The following is a 24,383-nucleotide window of genomic DNA, read 5'->3' on the forward strand; positions in this document are numbered from 1 at the left end:
CACACTGAAGAATGTGTTAAGTTCCTCCTCCACAGGAAAAATATCTGAAGACAGCTGTTCTTCTGTATATGGTTAAATATATCTATTTTAACTCTTTACCCCAATCTCCTTTATTACTCTCAAAATATGACATTTAGAATTTCATTTATTAGCAAAATGGTCAAACTAAAAAGAATAGTTGTGAAGAATATTGCCTCCTTGCTGTGAAGGCAGCATCCAGTATATTCAATATTGTGTCAAATTTGTTTTTAATAGTCACCCAATTTTCTTATATTGCTCTTACATCAATATAAACCTGTATGTATAGCCTATGATACTGTCATTAGTCATTTTATTAATCTTAGCAGTAGATAATATTTTTAAGTCAAGGTGTAGAAGTTTTATTCTATTTATTTTTATTCTGGTCTCAATTCATTTGCTTTTTAATTCTCATATTTGACTTTTTTTCTTAGTTTCAACTTTTTTTGAAATCTCATATCTGACTTTTAAATAAAAAATAAATTTAAAAAGTTCTCTCAACTTCATGTCAGAGGTAAATCAGGAAGCATGCTTATCTTCATAAAGTAGCTAATAGCATCCTCCCTGACAGGTTTAGAGCTCTAGAACATACCTCTAGAGACAACTCTCCAGTTTGACCTTAATCTTCATTAATGAACCAAATATGATTGATTATAGTTTTGAATAATCTTACTTATATGACACAGGTACATAGTTAAGAAATGGTGCTAAAATGTTGATAAAGCTATCTCCTGTTGCAGTCTTTCCTAACCCAGAAATAATCTGTAATTCCTTCTGTTTTCTGATATTTGCCTCCATATTTCTAATTAATTGCCTTTTCTGCTATTTCTTGATATGCATCAAAAAACATAAATTAATAGAGGTTGAGATTTTAACTCAGGCCATTAATCCTATCTTCCAAATAAATTTCAGTTAATAGTTCTCTTTATGCCATTGCCTACACTGTGGTGCACTTATACAACTCTAATTTTCCTGGAGTTAGTACTAGCTTTGTTTAAAAATTTCTTTAGTTCTGGGGGTCCCTGGGTGGCTCAGCAGTTTAGCGCCTGCCTTTGGTCCAGGTGCGATCCTAGAGTCCCGGGATCGAGTCCCACGTCGGGCTCCTGGCATGGAGCCTGCTTCTCCCTCCTCCTGTGTCATACTTTACTCAGTGCTCATAACAATAAGTGTATTCTTAACCTTCTTATCTATTTCATTCATCCTCCTACCCACTGCCCCTCTAGCAATGACCAATTCTCTGTATTTGAGTGGAGTTTTTTGGTCTGCGTTTTTTTGGTCAGAAATTCCATATATGAGTGAAATCATATGGTATTTGTCTTTCTGTGTCTGACTTATTGCACTTAGCATTACACCCTCTAAGTTCATCCATGTTGCTGCAAATGCAAGATCTCATTCATTTTTATAGCTGAGTAACATTCCATTCTATGTGTACACAACATCCTTATCCATTCATTGATGGACGGACACTTGGGTTGCTTCCATATCTTGGCTATTGTAAATAATGCTGCAATAAACAGGGGTGCATAGATTGTTTCAAATTAATGTACTGTGCTTCTCCGCAACCTATTTATTTTGCAATTGGAAGTTTTTACCTTTTCATTCCCTTTGTCTCTTTCACCCATCGCCTCCTACCCGCTTTCCCTCTGGCAACCACTATTTTGTTCTGTGTAGTAAAAAGTCTGGTGTGGGTTTTTTTTTTTTTATCATCTTATCTTTTTTCTTTGTTTTGTTTTCTTGAATTCCACATACGAGTGAAAAAAAAATTTCCCTTAGAATTTTTAAGATACTATCTTCCAGCAATCTGTCCTATTTATTGAGAAGCCTGATGTTTCTGAATTCTAATCTGTCCCATGTGCCCTTCTTTCTAAGCTGCTGAAGCCTTTGGTATCTTTATCCCTGTCATTCTAATAATTTATGATGTGTTTTTAAAATTCAGTTTACTATTCATTTTATAGTCCCTTTCATTAAGGAGACTTTTGTCTAAAGGCACCTGGATGGCTCAGTCTGTTAAGTGGCTGCACTTGGCTTAGATTGTGATCCTGAGATCAAGTCCCGCAGCAGGCTTTCTGCTCCCCAGGAGTCTGCTTCTCCCTCTCCTCACTTGTGTTCTCTCTCGCTATCTCTTTCTCTCTCTCTCTCAAATAAATAAATAAATAAATAAATAAATAAATAAATAAATAAAATCTTTTTAAAATTTGTTTTTTTAAATATAACTTCTATGCACTGGTTTTCTTTACTGAACTATAGTTTGATACTGGGATTCTTGGATTGATCCTCTAATTCCTTTATATTCTCCTATCTTTGTCCTTTGGTTTTACTCAGTGGGAAACTCAATATCTAAACCATCTCTTGAATTATTTTAGTTATGTTTCTAATTACTAGAAGTTTTTTTCCTGCATTCTGATTGTTTTGAGGTCGTAGTAACCTCTTCTTATTTCATCTATACAACAGCTACTCTTTTTCATTAGAGGTTTTTGAAGGAGTGATTCTTGATTATCTCTTTAATCTTCATACCCTTTCTTTAAGGTGATGGTGGGAATGGTTTTCTGCTTTTCCTATTGAAGATTTTCTTCAAAAGTTGATGATTTCCTGCAGCTTATTATTATTTAAAAATAAGGCACTAGAGAATTGATTGGAAACTCTGCATTGGGGTTTAGTTTAGTAACTGATTTTCCATGTAAGTCAATATTTGAAGATCTATTCTATTTGGAGACCCAGTTTCTTGGAGAAGGATCCTCTGATGCCCTGTCTGCAAGCAAGAATGCTATGAACAGAAAGACTAAGTAAGAGTCAAGAGTTCTATGTGTGGAAATCCATTGTTTTTCCTTCAGCGTCCCCAATTCAGCAGCTCCTTTGCTCCCAAAACACACACATTTAATTTCTGCAGAGAAATAGCCTTTGAACTGGCTAATGAAGAGTGGGAGAGTAAGAGCACCCCTCCTTGCATCTGGTGCTGAGCCTCTTGGCTCTTCAGGTACAAGTTTGTCTTCCTTTGTGTTGGTCTTCTTCATAAGAAATTATTGGAATCTATTTGATTCACTCTGACTTTGTTTGATGAAGAAACTTGGGGGAAGGGAAATGAATACATATGGTCACACCACCATTTTTAACTGAAACTGGTTAATTTTTTTAACCAGATGTCTATTTGCCTTTGCTTCCAGTTTCTTTTCTTTATGCCCACTGTGACAATAACTTAAGGTATATCTGATGTGTTTTTCAGTGTCTAGGTAAGCACGGTTTTTTGTTTTTTGTTTTTTTTTTTTTTCAGGAAGAACAGGATAGACTCTTATTGGAATTCCATTGGGGTGATTATCCTTCAATCTCATCATTAAATGAATTCTGAATGTGTTGAACAATCCCCATATTCTATTCAAGTGTTTCATAGAGAAATCCATATCATTGATTGTATTTTCACCATTTTATATTTCCTCAGGATTAGGAAAGGAAGAAAGAGAAAGGGGGATGGAAGATTAATAAGCATTTAGAGAATTAGTCAAGCACTGTTTTAGGTTATTCATATGTTATCCTTTAATCTCACAACTACCCTGAGGTAGGTATTATTATTGCCACCTTCTGCCAAGAAAACTGAAGCTCAGCAGGGTTAAGCATCTAGCCCAAGGTTGCTCAGCCACTGACCATGGAGGTTGAAATATCCGTGTCCGATTTTAAATCCCAAGCCCTTTTATCTTGTCCTCTATTTCCAATAGTAAAAGACATGAAACCCCGCCTGAAATTCTAACAGAAAGAATTCTTTTTTAATATAATTAAATATGAAATTAGCTTAAGGTCATTGAAATTAATCCCTACAATATTTGCTTCATAACTTGTATTATGTATGATAAATAGACATAAATGTATTCAATGGAAGTTTTTTTTATTTCAACTCTGACTTTGTCTTATCAAAGCATTCATAGATCTCATTTTTTATTTCTCATCTGAGACTTCTCTGTGCATATTCCTTTTCAGACCTTTATAACCCTACTTGAAAGCAAACTTCTTGGCTTTATTTCTGTTAACTCCCACAGCTAGTACAAAAACATTTGTAGAAACTTGAAATGGTAAATCCTGTTATTCTGCTGGCACTTGATTTTAAGAATTTTGTAAATGTTACCGTAGTAATGCCTTAAAATTCAATATTTTTTTAAAAGGTATGCTTTAGTTATTTTCTGATCTTTTTACCTTTTTATGGTCTGCCCACTCTGAATAGTTTTCTACTTTGTTCCATCCAGGAGGCAGATGCTCATGATTCTGGATGTAGGCTCCCAGGGGACAAGAGTGGGATTTTCATCAGGGAATGTGCCATATGGTCTTACAAAAGTAACTATGTCCCAGTTGTTGTGATTTGTATAAAGACATTAAGAAAAAGTAAACATACAATAATGGCCCCAAGAGAATTATTAAAATTAGTTAAAATATATTATTTTTATATTGATGATAACATTTTTTTCCTGTTGCCCTATAATTGCAAAGATTTATGTTACTCAATGAGTCGATAAAAATTCTAAACAGGAACTCTTTAGATGAGTTCCACTTGCTAAACAGATTTTATAAAAAAATTGAAAATGTTAATTACCCCTTTATACTACATATAAGTATCCTATTAGAAAGCTAAGATAAATTACAAGACTTGAACTAATAGTTTTTCCTATTTTTTTTTTGCTACAGATAATGTTTACATTTTTAATTGGAATTACATACACTATTTCATATAGCAAATTAACCTGAGTTCAGTGACATTGGCGAGTTTGTAGTGATTGTTCATCAAATCTTACTATTGAAGAAAACTAATCCAATAATTGAATATTTTAGTTATCTTTCACAGGTGTGATTTTTCCTTCTGATTTTTTAATATTTTGTGTGTAGAAAATAATTTTGTGTGACAAGTGAAAATTTCTGTAAAGAACTTGCATTAATTATTGCAACTTTGCTTCAGGTTTTATATTTGAAAGTGAAAATATCACAAAATTTTTCCAAAGTTTTAATTTAGAAAATATTAACAAATATAACAAATTATCTTTAAATAGTATTTCCAATTGAATTAACCTATTTACATATGAGATAATCCTATTAGCTTAGAACTATAATTCATGGTGTATATAAATATATATACATATAGACTATATATATTTAGAAGTAACATTTTATAACATGAAGTAGAAATTAAAATATTATAATTAGCACAATGACTTGAATATAATGAAAGTTTGCTAGGTATGTTTGCTAATAATATATTTCTTTGTCTTTTAAGTTGGGACTCAAAACATTTTTGCAAATGAATCTGACTTAAAAAATTTTAAATGTCTGAAGTTGTAAATTTTAAATTAGAGGAAATGCAACAGAGTATGAACTCTTTCAGTAGTGATTATTTTTAATACCAAATGCTGTCTTGGTTTATTAAAGCTGCATAGTCAAAGACTATAACAGGTTAAAAGAATTTTCAAACCCCATTTAACTTTAAAACTCTAAGTATAATCTTTCAGGAAATACTATGAAAAGGGTCCCTGTTGATAGATTTAGTATCTTACTTTTTAGTGCACATATGCATTGAATTAAAGGAACAGCAGTACTATTTTGCAGAGTTGACATCCTACTCTTAATATGCATATTTTGTCATTTTTTGTTTAAATGCAGGAATATCCTATTCTAGGATAGTTGGCCTATTTATTCTATGTTAATGGAATATTTACTTCTTTAATAACTGAGGAGAATTCAATTTAAAAGTGTTCCACCAATGTGAGGAATGCCCCTAATTACAGAATAATTGTATAAAACTCATATCTAAGATTTTACTATAATTGGGTTCTTCTCCTAGATATGTAGATGTTACTGGCTTGCTGAAGATTTCAAAAACCATGCTGTTCCTGGGGTTGAAGATGTAGCCTCTTTATTTTATTTAGAGAATGTCACAGACTTCTTAAAAATCAAAAAGAATAGATAAAGCATACATGCATGAATGCATACACACAAGTATTTTATTCCACAAAATATCTAATTTATGGTCTATCTTGATCTGAAGCTCTATCATTTCTTTATTATATCATTTCATAGATAAATCTTGTTTAGTGATAGTGTTATAAAGACATTTAGCATATGATCACCAAAACATTAAAAAAATTCTCTTGCAAAATAGCTATGGTTAAAACTTTTTATTAAAAAAATTTCACTTTACTACAGAACCATAGTATAGTCAGTTTTGAAAAAAAGATCAAAACAAAGATAAGTAATACATGTCCCTATGTTGAGAAGTTCATTGATTCTTTTGGAATTGTCACTTGAGGCTAAGGAAAACACAGCTAATTCTCTCAAATTATTTCAAAAGACACTCCAATACCTGATTATATTTTAGCTATTATTGAGTTTAAATCAAAACCACTCCATTTAATACATTATAATTTGATGCTTCTTCAGTTGCACTTGATGGAAGTGATTTCCTAATTTGTAATAAAGCATATTTGGATTTAGATTTTTAATGTGTAATGATTGCATTTCTGTGTTTAGCTCTTCTTAAAAAGACTGTGTGAACACTTTTGTCACCTGGTAGTAAGCTTTCCTTGGTTGTCTGAGGAAATTAGTTAATAACCTGACATACAATGAACAATTGGATAGATATGACAACCAGCCATATGGTTGTGAATTTTTACATTTTCAGCAGATAACTAACAGATGATGTGATATCTAGAAATAAAGAAAAAATTCACTTCACCTAATTTTTTCCAGTTTTGAGATATAATTGACATACAGCACTGTATAAGCTTAAGGTATACAGCATAATGGTTTGACTTATATTAGGAAATGATCATTGCTGTAAGTTTGGTTAGCATCCATCCACTCATATAGATACAATAAAAAAAATCATTATGATCTTTTAGAATTTACTCTCAATAATTTCCTAAATATATTATGACAATGTGAACTATAGTCGTCATGCTAAATATTACATCCCTAGTCCTTATGAAGTTTGTACCTTTGATCACCTTTCTCCAATTCCCTCTTAACCTCCCCTACCTCTGGTGACCAGTAATATGATCTGTGAGTTCATTGTTGTTATTGTTTTTAAGACTCCACATATAAGTGAGAGCCTACAGTATTTATCTTTCTCTGACTTATTTCACGTATCATAGTGCTCCAAGTTTCATCCATGTTGCAAATAGCAGGATTTTCTGCAATTTTATGGCAGAATAATATTCCATTGTATATTTATCTACTGCAGCTTCTTTATCCATTTATCCATTGATGAACCTAGGTTGTTTCTATGTCTTGGCTTTTTTAAGTATTGCTGCTATGAATGTAGGGATGCAGATATCTTTTCAAGTTTTGGTTTCATTTCCTTTGGATTAATTCTCAGGAGAAATGGCTGGGTCATATGGTAGTTTTATTTTTAATTTTTTAAGAATCCTCTGTACTATTTTCCATAGTGGTTGTATCAGTTTACAATCTCACCAGCAGTGCAAAAGAGTTCCCTTTCTCCACATCATCACCAGCATTAATTATCTCAATTTTTTGATGATGGTAATCCTGACAGGTGTGATGTGATATCTCATTGTGGCTTTGATTTGCATTTCCCAGATGATTAGTGATGTTGAGCACCTTTTCATGCACTGGATGGTGATGTTTTCCATTTCCTAGGACTGGAGCTAAATAAACTTCATTGCCCTATTTTGCTTAAAAATTTAAGTGTCTGGAATCAACATTTTTCACAAACTGTCAATTAATTCATTCTTCTGTAATATCTTTAACAAACTAATAGTCCATACCTTAAATATCAATAGTAATCTTATTCTGGAATTATGTACAACCTTAAAAACAAGAATAAACTTGTTCCAAAGTTAAGCATATTAGAATGATTAACTCCAAAATTCCATCTTGGAATTGAAAGTGCCATCCAACCTGCACAATTCTTGAGATTCTGTTGCATTTCTAAGGCTTGGAAATTCTACATTTGTTTCAAATGTTCTCTTTTCCTTAAGTAGACATTTGTCCTCACCTAATTTACAGGAATAGTCAGTTCAGGTTACTTGTATTTAATGTCACTACTTCTGAAGTAGATTGTATCCTCTACTGTTCCATGGTACTCGTGAAAATACATCTCAGAATTTAAGACTATGTCAACTAAGGACAATAGTGGTGATTTTTAAGAATTCTTTTGACAAGAATGCTGGAAAATATACAGAGTTAATAAAATCTCACGGGAGTAGAATGGCATCAGGAATATTAAATAGAGAAAAACAAACAAAATCGCTGGGATACCAGAGAAAAGAATTGTAATGCTTGAGTACCCTATCAAGTGAGCTATTTTGTGGTATCTTTACAACTCAGCACGTATTGTGGTTTGAGAGAAAGAGGGTAGGATTTCACTGGTTATTTACTTTATGACTACCTCATTCCAGCTAAAACATAATTCTTTGCATGTTCTCTTTTACTTAAATCCTCACATGGAATTCATCAGACATAAGATAATGTTTTTACTCCTCTTCAAAGTTTGAGGAATGAAAGCTCTACTTTAAAAGTGTGACCAAGCACAATTTATTTTGCAGTTCTGTAATTTTGTACTTTTTGTCTATCTTTCCTAGAGAAGCCTTGTGTTTATAAGCCAATAAATATATTTCAAGGAATTTAAAATGTTTTAATAAATTACTTTCGAGTTTAACAAAAACAAATAAGAATTGCTTACACTAAGTATCAACATCAATTAATCAGCCAATATTTATTGTCCCTGCCATTTTGTGGGTGATATGAGTAATCTCTAAAAGGTCCTTGACCTCCAGAAGTCTGGGTAGATAAAGCATGTGACAAAAGCAGATAATGATGAAGTGCTAAAAACCAGTGAGATTCAGAAGAGTTCAGAGGAGTGAAAGATTGATATGTATTTACCTTAGACATGGGACTGACTTAAAGCTTTAAGGATAAGTCACATTTAGAAAGCACCAGGAGAAGTGATTGGTTGAGGTAAAAGGAAATAACATGAATTAGGCACTCTTGTTGAGTGAATACATTATGCCTAAGTAGAACAAAGCTGCATGTTGAAAAGTAACAGAATATAAGGTCAGAAAGGTATGTTGACTGAAATTTAGTGGCTCAAAAAAAACAAGAATATCAATTTTGACTATTTTTGAAGATAATAAAGAGCTATTGTTATTTTTTTAAACAATTTTATTTAATCATGAGACACACAGAGAGAGGTAGAGACACAGGCAGAGGGAGAAGCAGGCTCCGTGCAGGGAGCCCGATGTGAGACTCAATCCTGGGTCTCCAGGATCCTGAGCCAGATGCCCCAGCTATTGTCATTTTTTGAGCAAAAATATTTAAAACTACATTTAATAATAGTTTTGGTTAAAGATTAGAATAATAAAGAGAAAAAAGATGATCTTGAGTTAGAGTAGGAGACACTATCGAGTCTTGTGAAAAATAATCTTGACTTTGATAGTATACTGCAAGTACACTATCAATGTATGAGTTTACATTCCATTTGTAGATACTGCTCATAGCAGAAATATATTGCTGAATTCTAAAGAAGAATCTTCAGTGTCCCCTCTTATATTACATAGTTTTGTAAGTGAATTGGTCATTCTTATCAGAAATATCAATAATTTACTGCATACTTATGGTGTGATTCTTGGACTCTTGATTCTTGGCACTGTCAGAACCTGAGAATTTTACAAAACAGACATGTGGTCAATGTCCAAATAAGGATATTAAACAAATATATGACTGTAGATCTTTTCCATCAACAAGCCTACTTCTTCAAAACTGAGTTTCTTTTTTTTTTCAAACTGAGTTTAAATATCACTTTCTCCTTGAGAACTTATCAAACATCCCAGAAAGGAATGGCTACTTTTCAGAATTTCTTAAATACATAATTTTTATTGTATTATTTTCATGGCCTTTATGTCTTGTGTTTTTCATTATCTTATTGGGCTTAATATTATCTAAGATCCACTTTGGTATTGTTCATTTAATCAATGGCACATGCTGGAAAATTATAGATTATAAGCACTTTGAGAATAAACCAAGGGCAAAAGCAAGAGATGTTTAATGAGTGTCTGCAACTCTTGGTTTATGGTAGAAATGCAATAATATTCACAGAATGAATAAGATACTAAATATTTTTACATCTTCCATAAGACCAACTGTGTTGAGCTTAAATATTCACAGTAATGCTTATTTTTTAAAAAGGGCTACAAAGAAGAGTAATGAATATTCTTCTGTTTTAAAGATCATGAAGGTTAGAAAAAATAATTATACCTAAGGAGAATACCATTTTTTCCTTGTGTGAATATGTATATATATTTCTTGATGAATATATGCTTGATACTCAATAATATGTGATGTCTTTGGTGTAAAACATGCCTTACTCTTTGAAAAATAGACAGTGAAGTCAAGAAACAGAAAAGTATCAAGTCAGGAGAATAGAGCATATAGGTAGATCCAAAAGAGAAGGTCAATAGGAAAGAATGTATACTCAGTGCAAGTTACAAAGATCCCTTAGAGATTTTCACAGAATAAAGTATGTTCTAAGTGACATGTAAAGCTGTGTTAAAGATAACATTTTGGATATGGTAATAAGTCTTAATAATCAAGGCCTTGTATTAAATTAATTGGCTACACAAATGAGATATAATATTGCAGATAATATAAAAAGATAAATGATCTCCCAATTATTTTTTGATTTAAAATATTTTAAGCATCTAATAGTCTGTATTAGAAAGTCTAACAGTCTTTGAACTAGTAGATAAAATGCATAATATATTATCTGATGTTCTCTGAACTCAGTATATGTTTCTAAATGAAACCATATGTGAACAGCTGTCTTAGAGGTATGAGAGGAGTTGTCTGGAATCCATGTCTTTGCTTAACTTTTCCCTGGTACATACATCATGCTGAAAATTGCCAACATCCTGAGACTACATAAAGGACAACAGTAGAAGAGGAAGCTAATATTTAGTGAGGATGCACCACATGTAATAGGTCCAGATTAGACCTTTCATATTCTTTATCTCATCTTCATAATGAACCTGTAATATTGGTGTTATTATCTCCATTTTGTACATGCAGAAACAGAATCTTGGACAGATGATGATATCTGCCTAGAATCACCCAAGTAGTAAGAGGTAGATCTGGTTTTCAATACCAGAGCCCAAGCTCTTTCCACTACATTGCACTGGCCTTACTTATTAAATGGCAGCTGGCTGAAAAATGAAGTCAAATTATTATTTCACCTATATCTTTACAGAGATTATATATATATATATTTTTTTTTTTTCTTACTGAATATATTGGAGGGTTGATGGTACAGAGAGATATTTCCCCAGATTGATGAAAAAAACAAAGCTGAACTGAATTGGACTTAAAAAAATAATTTTTTCCTTTCTCAATCCCTGCATTGAGAAATCATTGCATTTTTTTTAAACATCCAACATGTACTTTGAAGTAAGGGAAACATGGGATTAAAAATAGAATAGGTTGTGATCATATAAAATTAAAATTAAATGATTATGTGTGATAACAGGAGTTAGCTTTAACCTTAAAAGATCTAAAACATTTAGGTACCAGAAAAATGCTTGGTATACTGTAGACAATCAGTACTTTTTGTGGAATTAATGGATACCTTATGGCATCAACATCTTCTGATAGTCCAGGGCAGAAAGACAAATTATAAATTCTCTCTAGTGAAAAATATCAAAGTATATCTTAATGAAAACATCAAAGCAATGATGTTTTGATTGCTTTTTTAATATACATTTTGAAGATAAATTAGTCAAGATAAAATTAATCAAGTGCATTCATGTTTATTTTCTAGTGCTCAGCTTCTTGTGGTAAAGGTTTAAAGTACCGTGAGGTGCTTTGCATTGACCAGTTCCAAGGGAAATTAGAAGAAAAATATTGCAGTCATCTACAGAAACCTCGAACTCACAAAGCTTGTAGATCTGTCAGATGCCCTTCATGGAAAGCCAATAGATGGAAGGAGGTATGTGATCTATTTTATAATTATAAATGTATTTTTGCACTTACAAAGAAAAATCTCAATTCTCTGTCTCAATAATCATGACAGCTTTACTCCACTAAAGCGTGTTTTATTCTGTTACACATTTTTTTGCACCATGCTCTGAATTAATGTACAATGTTAACACAATTGCTAAGTCTATAGTTAAATAATGAATTGTTGGTTGATTTTTTTTGTGACTGTAAACTTTACAAGAAATTCTGTTCCTGAATACCAGGGGTCTACTGATAATCATAATATTATTCCAGGTAGTCTAAAAGTAAAGTATAGATAATAAGATATTTAATAACTGCCATATTTCCACACCAAAGTCTTAGATTTGAGCTAAGGTTACATGTTGGAGAAGGGACTGGTAAGTTCTAGACAGCATCATAATTGGAGTTGTTTAAGAGTTAGGGACATGTCAGAACTAGGTAGCCTGGGCTAGTCTAAGGCTACAGTAGACACACTTGGAAAGACTCAGCAAAAAATGAAGCTGATATATACATGAGATCCAGACTGAGGACTCAGTTTATAAAAGGAGGGTGATTGATAGGTGCCCTGGCATACTCAGGGAAGAAAGCTCAAAATCTAAATGGAGAGTGGCATGCATTTGATCATGATTGTCAAGCAAAGACCAGCTTGGGAGTAGCAAAGAGGTAAAATCCCTGAATGAAGTTGGAAATGTCACTAGAAAAATTTCTGGGGGCCTGATTTCAGTGGGGTTAGGCCGTCTGGCTGCTTTCAGCAGTACCTCAGGGTGCTTAGCCATTTCTGAAAGGGCATAGTTCTGAGAATGGAAGAAAAAACCTCTCCTCTGCTGATGCAGATTCCTTGCTTTTGTGTGATGTTGGAGTGATGTCTATTAAAGAGAGGATCTAGAAGAAGTGAGGTCCCCCTGAGTTCCTAAGTCACATTTACTCTGTGAGGTTAGAGCCTCAGTACAGGGCACCGACTTCTGAGTGGCACTGTCGGCCTGTCATTCATTGTTCCTGAATAAAATGCTTCCAAGTTGAGCATCTCAGGTTTCTTTGTAGAAGAGACAGACTCTGTCAAGTGTTCATAGGTTCAGAATAGTGCTTAGTATTTGACTGAAAACTGGGGGAAAACATGTTTGTTTTCATCCCCCCCCCCCCACACACACACAAACATATATCATGAGCATTTGCTTTGACATTGAATTTTGGTAAAGTAATAAAATGATTTTTCACGCTTTAGCACAGGCCATGATTTCAAAGATTTCCCACAAACCTATTTTATTTCGTAAGTACCACCACTACATACTAAGTTGTTTAAGAAAAAAACACTGGATCATTCTGAAAGAAACACTGGATCATTCTTTCTCTCTTGACCCTGCAGTCAGTGACTCAACAAATTCTTCTAATTCTCCTTCAAAGTAACTCTTGAGTCTCCTTGCAGACACTCCAGTCTAGTTCATCACCTCTTCCCAGGTGGACAATGGCCTCCCTCTATGTCTTTTTGCCATTATTTATTTGCATAAAGTGTGAGCTCTAAAATAACTTAGATATCATTGTGTCTCTTATTATCTTCTGTGATTGACCATTGTCTTTACATGGTAAGTCTACAACCTAACCCATGCCTACTTCTTCACCCTTGTCTCAGGCCACTGAATCTCAGGGACAATGGGTAACTTGTTCACTAAGCACCTAACTTCATATTCAGTTAAGTATTTCTTAACTTGAATATTGTAATTTAGTTGCCAAAAATACTTTCTAACTCTTAATTTATATATTTGTCATATTGTGGTTTGCGGAGTAAAATCAGGGTTTGCCTCACTTTATCTGGGCCCAGATGTTCCCAAATTATGGCAAAGTGCCTTTCCCATAAGGCTGAAATGCTGTAAAGTTAGTGAACCCAGCCTGTGGCAGAGACTTCTTAAATCTGACATCATCCAGGGACCATGGGGTGGTGTGGCGGGAGCCATCCGGCTTGTGGAAGAGGGAGAGAATTTTTGCATCTTGGCCACCAGGATTCCTGTTGATCCCCAGGATCCCCTTGCTGCTATGCAGCTGCTGCAGCTGCTGTGATCAGTTTTCATGAGGGATGCTTTCTGATCCTTGACCTCCAGCCCCACAGCAGTGAATCAATCATCAGTGCTAACAAATTGGCCTTGGCTTACCACCAAGTATAAAATGATATAAGACTCACTTAAGTGAGCATGTTTAAGGAGTTTCTAAGACATAGATATGAATATTCAAGGACTGTTAAAAAACACAGATGCTTTTGTACAGAGTCTGCTTTCTTCTCTTTGAGTTGGTTTTCCTTGTCATAGAAATTAGCTTCAGACACCCACACAGTCCTCAAATCTCTGCCAGAAACAAATGACCATTTGTGAAGCCGTTGGCTTTTGATTTATTCTATAAAAAGTACCCACATGAAGTTAACAATTGCAGGCTGTCACTGCACTACATATAATAATATATTCAACAGAAGTGTAATTTCAGAGGTAGTTACGAGATAATCACTGGTTGCTACGTTGTTCCGACGGTTTAAATTGTAACATTGCTTTAGTATGATCACCCACTATAAAATAATTTCATTTTATTACTATTTTACATTATACCTCAAATGGAAGGACTCATTTAGCAAATTGTGACCACAGAGGTGCTCAAATGAGTTTTGAAGTAGCGGTCTTCATTTGGTATTTGATATCATTTTTCCATGAAAGGATTTAGTAATGCATGTCAGTGACTGCTGCTAAACAGAAACAAGCATTGGTATACAGGGCCATTTATCCTCCGGCTCCAGCTGTATATCTTTAGAGGCAAAGTAAATACTGGAATCATTTAAAAAAGAATTCCCTCCACTTTCTGAAAGGCTTTTTGTTTGTTTGTTTCTTTTCCTTTTTTTTTTTTTTTTGAACATAATTTTACCTATTTGGAAATACTAGCTTTACTTGTATATTCAAGTTTTTAAGGCCAGCATGGTGCTCAAGTACTCATTGTCTCATGCTCCATCTACTTGGTTCAGTACCATCCAAATGTAATTTTTATGCTCAAGGGGAAAAAAAAAAAGGCCTGCATTCTTGCCTCCTCTTGATCATGACACTTCTGTTGGACAACTTAGAAAGATAGCCTGAGGGATCTCACTCAACTCTGTTGAATCTAGAGTCATGTGATACCAACCATTTGCCTCGTTCCCCTTCTCTGAGACCCATCATTTTCTTTCTACAAGTTTAAGATCAGAGCTGGAACCAAAGGTGAGAGAAGTTCCAAAATCTCACAAATCTATTAGCTAATGTCTCCCAAAGCCCCCGAAAAAATTTTTTGAAACTCTATGCTAAGTGTTAGCATTTTAAGTGATTTTGTATTTCTCTAATTCCATATTTCCTATATTTCCAAAGTACATATGTCCATATTTATATATTTTCAGAAATTTCTGATATATACATATATTATCACTTATAACCTAGAAAGATAGTAAATCTTAATTGAGTTTCCGCAGCCACTGACCAAGAGCCCAGATCCTCTTCCTAAGTTATGTTTCTACCAGTGAAGATAGGCTAGAGCCCCAGGACAGGGGGAATGTCTTTTTTTGCTCTGGGGCTGAGTAAACTGTGCTTCTCAATCCCTTCTGGTTGGTGCCAACAATTCTGTTCTTACATTTCTATGCTGTCTGTTCACTCTCTTTGTTTCTCCTCTTTCTTGATACTTACGATGGCCTTTCTTTGAGTGGGCTGAGATTATTAACTCTCTGGTTTAAGGCATGTATCAAGAAACGTTTCAAGGCAGAAATAACTTTATCTCTGCCAGAAAAGTGAAGAAATGGGAAGAAGAGGGGAGCAATAAGGGACAGTTGCTTCCCGACCTTGTGCGGAGATGAGAAAGCAACAGCTATGGGGCCAAGTAGCTTATACAGGTCACAGACTAAAATTGTGTGGTGGGGGGGAAGCATTTGAACACAGGTGTATTTAAGCTCTCCTTACAATAGTTGCTGTCATAATTATTTCCTTATGATCATTATACATCAGCTTATCCTTATATTTCCTTAACAACCTATTGCCACTCTTACCAGGGCACCTAAAGTTAACAATTATAGATTGTCACTGCATCCCATGGTAATGCATTCAACAGAAATGTAATTTCATTTCTGTGTTGTATTGAATTCACTGCAAGCTTATGTCAAAAAAGTTTGTTGCCTAAGTATCAGATATATATGGATTTTACAGCTTATGGGAAAATAACAGTTTAGTTGATCATATACTAAATATGATGTAGTTGCTTAAATCACTAGCAACATATTAGGCTATGTTCATGATGGGTAGCATTCACATTTTTGGCACAGATCTTGGTCAGATTTTTGGAGCAGTGCCTATTCCAGGTCATGATCCCAGGGTCCTGGGATCGAGTCCCTCATCAGGCTCCCATGGGGAGTCTACTTCTCCCTCTGGGGCAGCCTGGGTGGCTCAGCAGTTTAGCGCCACCTTCATCCCAGGGTGTGATCTTGGAGACCGGGGATCCAGTCCCACGTCGGGCTCCCTGCATGGAGCCTGCTTCTCCCTCTGCCTGTGTGTCTGCCTCTCTCTGTGTGTCTCTCATGAATAAATAAATAAAATCTTAAAAAAAAAAAAAAGAAAAGTCTTGACAAATTACCAAATCCCCTGAGAAGTATAATCAAATGGTTTCAACTATTCTATGTCTGTTCCACTGTGTCCTACTCCAAGTAGGAAAAGCCCTGATGATTAGAGGCTTAAATTCAAAGACATTTCTTCTTTACATAACAAAACTAGGTCACCGGTTTTAAGTTTGATTTAGTAGCTTTATAATGTCAGTGTGCTGGACTCGCATTTCTGTGATTTTATTGCTCAACTCCTATTGGTCATAAAATAGTCACCCCTTACAGCTTCATACTTTCTCACATGAAAGTGAATATGCATTTGTTTTGTGTTGGAAAGGGGGACAGATTCTGGACAATGGATAAATGTTTAAATAAGAATATTTCAGTTCAATATAGGTATTTGCTAACTTTAAAGTCACCCAAAAATGGAATGACTGCTTTCAGGATGTAGTCAAATGTACCCAGATTGAAGGTATGTAAGTATGGGTAGGTTTGATGGCTATTCATTTACTATTACTGTAAAAAGGAATTTCAAAATTGAAGAGAAACTGAAGTTACATATTCCTAGAGTATTTCCTAATTCCAAATGCTCTACTGTTGCTAATACTACTGCTACATTATTGACTCACTTGGATTAAACCATAGTTCCAAATAACTATGAGGAAATCAAAACCTAAATCTGTTAATAAGAACTAATAAATAATGCATCAAGAAAGAAGACTTCACTATTTGCATTTTAAATAATTTATGAAATAGCAGTTTGATGAACCTATTTTTGCAATGCATATTCTAACGGTTCTTTAAGCCTGCTCTACAGTAGCTAAAATAGCTACAGTACCCATGGATTGGCTAAAGTTCACCTTCTCCAATTCCGCTGTCAAGTCTTTCAAGTGCCAGTCCATGCAATGTTATAGTATATCACATATAAATAGGATATTTGGCTTATTTTTCCTGTCTAAATTAAACTATGCAGTGTTGATGAGTTAGTGCATTCAGTCGTTGTGTTGTACTTGTAATTATAGTTTTCATATTAGATATCTGGACTTTTAAGAAAGCTAATGTATAACATGCTTATAAGTATGTTCTATGAAGCTCTTAAATCAGGATGTATATTTTAGAGGTAGAGGTGTACCTTGAGAATTCATTCTAGAAGTCACTCAACCAAAGAGTGAGTTAATCATATCTTCACAGCATCCACCACCATAGGGGACCTGGCCTGGCAAAGGTTCTGCTTTGGAAATGTTGCATTTTGAGGTGCCTTTGACATATCTACATAGAAGACACATGAGATTTCTGTAAATACATAAAACATTCTTGTAAGCACATGCAAATGTAAATGCCAAGGTCAGAATTAGGACCAAGGCTGGAGAGAACAGATTTAGAAAATTGAAGAAATTGGGCAGCCCCAGTGGCGCAGTGGTTTGGCACCGCCTGCAGCCTGGGGTGTGATCCTGGAGACCCGGGATCGAGTCCCGCATCGGGCTCCCTGCATGGAGCCTGCTTCTCCCTCTGCCTGTGTCTCTGCCTCTCTCTCTCTGTGTCTATGAATAAATAAAATCTTAAAAAAAAAAAAAAAAAGAAAATTGAAGAAATTGCTCAGAGTGCTCAGAGGGTATAAAGAGAAGCAGGTCATAAACAGAATCCCAAGGGCGCCCGGGTGGCTCAGTTGGGTAAGTGTCTGCCTTTGGCTCAGGTTATGATCCCAGGGTTCTGGGATGGAGCCTGCATTGGGCTCCCTGCTCAGCAGGGAGTCTGCTTCTCCCTCTCCTGCCCGCTTGTGCTATCTCTCACCATTTCCATCTCTCTCTCTCTCAAATAAATAAATAAAATCTTAAAATAAAAAAACCAGAATCCCAGGATATGCTAACATTTAAGGCTTAACTGAGAAAATAGAGTCAGTTAAGAACTCTGAGAAGGAGCAATCTAAGAAAAGCAGAGTAGAACCTGAAGGGATTTCAATCACAAAAGCCAGAATGGCTCAACAGAAAGTGATCAATGCTGCTGAATGTATCCGTGAGATTAAGGAAAAGATTTGAAACCTTTTTGTTGGATCTGGCAGTTAAGGTTATTGATGGCATTGGGTTAAGAAATATTTCATTTAAGCCATGTATTATCTTTTCTGTTCAAATCTAAAGTTGCATCAGTTTACTTTTTTGTACTCTTATCTTTAAAAAAACTGTAAAACAAGACGTTACTTGTTTTCTTCCAAGTAGTAGACCTTTTTTTTTTTTTTCCCACAATAGGGAAAGGGAAAGGAAGAGGTCCGTAATAGTAGTTACCCATGGTCACAGAAGATTTTTCTAAACATGTGCTGTGACCAAAGGACCAGTGAACGCTTGTGGTTTATTGAATTTTAGAAAATTATATTTGTCTGCTAGAACTTCTTGCTAAGCTATGATTTGTGAATTATATTTTTCCAGGTTTAGAGGTGGGAAGTTTTCCAAATGTAGTTTATATTTCTGAAATTATCCCTGGAAAATGTTTGCAGGAGCCTTATTTTATAGGCTAAATATTTTCACAAGAGGTTCAGATAAGCTAAACTACATCCAGACATTTTAGTCTACTTAATATTGTGTCTTGCATAGAACACACACTGAATTATTGCTGTCTCCGTGCAGTGGAGCTGTTTTTTTGTGAAAACACTCAATGGGGGCAAAATTCAACTGCCTAAGCATACAATGAAGGTAAATGTAAGCTATGTAGAGAAGACTGTTCTTCATAGGTTAAGAAATACATATAAACTCTCTTCAAGTCAGTGGTTACTGCTTATACCCACAAAATAGAAAACTAAATTATCAAGTGCATTTAGAGTAAAATGCTACAACAGTTTGTATGAGGGATTCAAGTCTACAGGTGAGCCAAGTTCTTAGATTTTGTGAGATCTTAAAAATTTTTCATTCATGGTAAACCCATATTCTGCAGATATACATTTGTTGTTGTGGAAAAAGAAGTTTGTCCCTCTGAGATTCCTGCAGAAACATAGAACTTGGTGAAGGACCTGATTTGTTTTAAAGATTTATTCATTTATTTTTTTGAGAGAGACAAAGAGAGACAGAGAGAGAGCGAGAGAGCACATTTTTGCACACAAACGAGGGGAGCGGCAGAGAGAATCCCAAGCAGACTCCACACAGAGCATGAAACCCATCATGGAGCTCCATCTCATGATCCTGAGATCATGACCTAAGCAGAGATCAGTAGTGGGATGCTTAACCAATTGAGCCATCCAGGTGCCCCAAAGGACCTGAATTTTTACCCTTACAATATCAAAACTGGGAACAGTAATGAGACCACAGATATTCCTCAGTAGGACTTCTCATCCCTTCTGAAATAACAAAGAGTATAAAAAAAACAAACTTGCAACTTAAATAAATACCCTGGGCTTTCTCCATAGTTTATTGATGTGGGTACCACAGCTCTTGGTTGTAGTCAAGCTCTGTTGTAATAGAACCTAGCATTTTAGAGGAGCAAACGCTCTGAGAGGTTACCAGATCCTTCTCCATCCCCTACAGGCATCGTAATAACACCTCAGCATCTAGAGTCAGGAAGAACTGAGCTTCATTTTGCTAACTAGAGGCAGGAGCTCAAGTAAGTGACTTATCATCTCTGAGTCTCAGGTCTTCAGCACTGCTTGTCAGAGGTTGAACTGTTACCAGGAATAAATGTATGGAAGTGTTCTTTGAAATTTGCAAATAATACAAAATCTCCTTTGTGCACAGAAGAGAAATGTGACCTGGGGTGGCTAAGATAAGATGGTCCAAGTTTATTATGGTTTATACAACCAGCTTCCCCAAACACTTGTCCATTGAAAGATAATCATGAATCAACAGATTAGCAAATGTTTGGGTCCCCAAACTACCCTACCATAGGTGCTGCAAGTATAAAGATGAGTATATAACACAATTTTGGAAATTATTATTCCTTCGAGGGAGATGATGCATATAGTCTAAGAATTTAAATGATGTTTAAAAGCAATGTAGTTGGGGATCCCTGGGTGGTTCAGCGTTTTAGCGCCTGCCTTTGGCCCAGGGTGTGATCCTGAGGTCCCGGAATCGAGTCCCACATCGGGCTCCCTGCATGGAGCCTGCTTCTCCCTCTGCCTGTGTCTCTGCCTCTCTCTCTCTCTCTCTCTGTCTCTCATGAATAAATAAATAAAATATATTTTTTAAAAAAGCAATATAGTAGAATAGTTTCGTTGTGCAATGAGTTTTAAAGATATTAAGAACATTTAAGTGAGAATAGAGAGCTATCAGTTGGGATGTAGTGTCTGACATAACTTGTCATACAGCTTGTCATAGTTTCCATAACTATGGTCTTCATGGCGATGAAGGCGATGATGTAGCCTAATATGTATTAACCACTTGGCTTAAGGGGGTACTACAAAATAAAGAAAATTTATTTGCATATTTGTATAGATGCTTCACACTAGAGAGTCTTAAAAATACTAATTGCATGTATTTTCTACTTAATGCCTGATAAACATCAGGCTATGTTTAAAAGATATAAGAAAACAGGCCATGGCACTATTTTGCTATCTTTCTGAAATCTGATATTTGTTAGCTAATTGCTCAAATCATTTGGGCTTCTCTGTAGTGCTCTGTGACCTGTGGCTCTGGAGTTCAGCAAAGAGATGTGTACTGTAGACTCAGAGGCGTTGGTCGGGTGGCTGAAGAAATGTGTGCTCAATCCACTCGGCCTTATTCTCAGCGGCAATGTTGGCACCAGGACTGCATACAGTACCAGTGGGTGGCAGGAGAGTGGCTGAACGTGAGTACTGACAAGTAAAATTTCAAAGAATTGCATGAAAGAATGTGTTATTCATTCTGTCATTGCACTTCTAGTGTTCAACTTCATGTAACCAAAAACAGACACATCGGCAAGTCAAGTGCACTGATGCACAAAACAGTCAAGTGAATGAGAGTTTCTGTGATCCTTCCACCAGGCCTCTTTCCATCAAAGAGTGCCCGAATCCTTCCTGCAGGTACATTGTGGTAACAGGAGACTCATCACAGGTAAGACAAAGAAAGTTAAGAAATTTTGATCCTGGAAAGAGTCTCAACAACTGAGTCTCAAACTTGACACAGTTGAAGCTATGTCACTAAATTGGAATACAGCGGGTTGGGGGGCACCTGAGTGGCTCAGTCAGTTAAGAGTTTGCCTTCAGCTCAGGTCATGATCCTGGGGTCCTGGGATTGAGCCCCACATCTGGATCCCTGAGCAGCAGGGAGTTTGCTTCTCTCTTTCCTTCTGTCCCTCCCCCTGCTCCTACTCTCTCTCTCTCTCTTTCTCTCTCTCTTTTTCTCTTTCTCTCAAATAAATAAATAAAATCATTCAAAATTTTTGACTAAGGGGGTAGATAACAGTATGCATATCAATCGAGGGAATGAAACCACTGACAGTTGGATGGTGCAGATAGAGTAATGGCAATGCAGATAGAATAAAAGGTGTAGGCACCAGCCAGGAAGTTGACAGCTGTTTCTTAAGCTTAATGTCCTGATTTTGTGCATAGCCTGGATGTCAGCCAGAGATGAGAGTGTAGGCCCTTCCCAGGTGCTTCCTGAGCATGTGTGCAGCCCTGAACATGCGCACAACCTCATGCATGTCCACAGGTTTCCAGATTCCTATGAATATATTGGAGGTTTTCAAAGCTGTTATATTTCATTTCCCAGATTTTCCTTTTAAGCTTTTTTGACTAGCCTGTTTTTTGTTCTAAACTGTTATCCCTGCTCTGGAAGCTGTAAAGTTAAACAGTGGCCTTTAATTGGGTTCAACAAATGCCCCTAGGGAAATGGCTTTTAGCACTGGGCAAGCTCTGAGTCAAGTCAAATAAAGACAGCCTTGCAAGGGGGATCTTCTAGAAGACCATCAAACAGTTCAAATTATGACAGTTCTATGGGAAGGAAGTTTTGAAGGATGTCCAACCCAGTTCCACCTCTCTTATGGCTGCCAGGCTGCTGGTTTTCACCGTGTTTGCAGGACTATTGATTTTGAAGGCTGCTATGGAGTTAGGGGAGAATGGGTATAGGGTAAGTCAAAACACCACAAAGCTCCCTCTTCATCCTGAGACTTAGCCTTGTTTTGAAATAAATGCTTCCCAGATCACTGTAAACCTTTGGTTAACTTTTTATTGTTTTTATGGAGGAGAGAATTTTCAGAAATCCTTACTTGGCTGTTTTCCCTGACCCTCCTTGGTCTGCTTTGAAAGCTAGGTTTTTCTCCTCATTGTGGGTTATAATTTCTTGCTTCTTTGCATGCCCGTAAATTTTTTTGATTTCATGTTAGACATGAATTTTACCTTTTTGCCTACTGGGTAGTTTTGATTCCTATGCACATATTATGAGCTTCACTCTGGAATGAAGTTACTCTGTCTGGAGACAGTTGGATACTTTCTTGTCTTGCTCTTAAGATTTGTTAGGTCAGGCCAGTGCATTATTTAGTCTAAGGTACATTATTCCTCTCCTCTGTGGCAAGACCCTTTTGAGTAATATATCTATTGTCCCATGAATATAAAGTTTTCCAGTCTGGCTAGAGAAAATAAGCACGATATTTCATCCCATGTGAGTACCATATACAGTAATTTCTATCTTTTGGTTGGTTCATTCTTTGGCCTTACTTGATGTCCTCACGTGTATGTGTGCACAGGTCAGAACTCTGCTGTCCCTTTGTGTTTCCTTTTCTTGTTCCAAGACCTGGAAGCTCTCTCAAGGTAGCGGATGAGAGCAGTTATAGGATTACTTGTTTTATTTCTGTCTCCCATGTATCACTTTATTGTCCAACGTCTAGTGTCTGAAAAGCCATTGTTTGTTATCTTTTCACCAGATGTTTTTGTTGCTTTATATTAGAAGGTAACTTATTTCTTGTTGCTCCATTATTGCTGGAAGCAGAAATTGATTTGCCTACTTTTTGCTCTTTAATTTATATCTATCACTTAGTTATTTTAGTCAAATGGTGTTATACATCACATTATGTGTATTAAGATAAATGTATGCTAACATATATAGTTACTAGTAAGTTAATCATAACTGTTCTTTATTTCAGGTAAGAACCCCTAATATTTTCATTCCATTTCTCTGAAGCTGTGCCTATCAGGAGATAAAGCTTTATCCAATTAAACTGTTTTTAGCAGTGTAATGGAAAACAAAACCAAAAAACCTAGGCAGTACCAATAGATAGTCTAGCCTGAATCTGCATCCTTCCCATTTATTGGCACACCTCTGGAAACGTTACCTAATGTCTCTGAACATTTGTTTACTCATCTATAAGTTAGGCTATTAAATAAGATTATTGTGGCGATGATGTGGCCTAATATGTATTAACCACCTGGCAAGTAGTAGGCCCTAGTTAAATTTAAAGCCATCTTTTTCTCCCTTTAAAATTGTATATTTTTCAGTGTGCAGGTAACTGTGGATTTAGTCACCGACAAAGGATTACATATTGCATTGCAATCTGGCCTACTGAGAAATATAAGCTTCATCAACTTTGGCCTATAGACTATCGAGAATGTCCTGTGCTGCCTTCCCCTCAGGTTTACAAATGCAATTTTAGGAGCTGTTTGCATATGGCCACTTGGAAAGTGGGGAAGTGGAGCAAGGTCAGTATATAGTTATGAATTGAAAGCCCTTTGAGATCTTCTAGGTGTAGGATGCCTGGTAATCTACATGTCTAACTAGATCTCAGATCTAGTCTCCTACCCCTTCCGTCTATAAAAACCACTTTCAATTACTTACCTAAATATCTCTTTCTCTATGCTTGCGATAAACTGTTTATGAGGAGGGACCATAACTAATAACTTATTTCCGTTCTTCAGAGA

General features: G+C 35.6%; 1 protein-coding gene across 5 annotated transcripts in view; it reads left to right on the forward strand.

Annotated features, from left to right (window-relative positions):
* ADAMTS20 (ADAM metallopeptidase with thrombospondin type 1 motif 20) overlaps positions 1–24,383 on the forward strand; it is a 163,132-nt gene that overhangs the window by 110,241 nt on the left and 28,508 nt on the right. For all 5 annotated transcript variants that reach the window (XM_049102553.1, XM_049102556.1, XM_049102555.1 and 2 more), the window contains 4 exons: positions 11,816–11,983; positions 21,167–21,340; positions 21,415–21,585; positions 23,964–24,164. In XM_049102553.1, coding sequence (XP_048958510.1) covers positions 11,816–11,983; positions 21,167–21,340; positions 21,415–21,585; positions 23,964–24,164 — 714 coding nt within the window. The remainder of the gene's footprint in view (positions 1–11,815; positions 11,984–21,166; positions 21,341–21,414; positions 21,586–23,963; positions 24,165–24,383) is intronic.

Source organism: Canis lupus, chromosome 27, assembly GCF_003254725.2.
Source record: "Canis lupus dingo isolate Sandy chromosome 27, ASM325472v2, whole genome shotgun sequence".
NCBI classification, from domain to species: domain Eukaryota; kingdom Metazoa; phylum Chordata; class Mammalia; order Carnivora; family Canidae; genus Canis; species Canis lupus.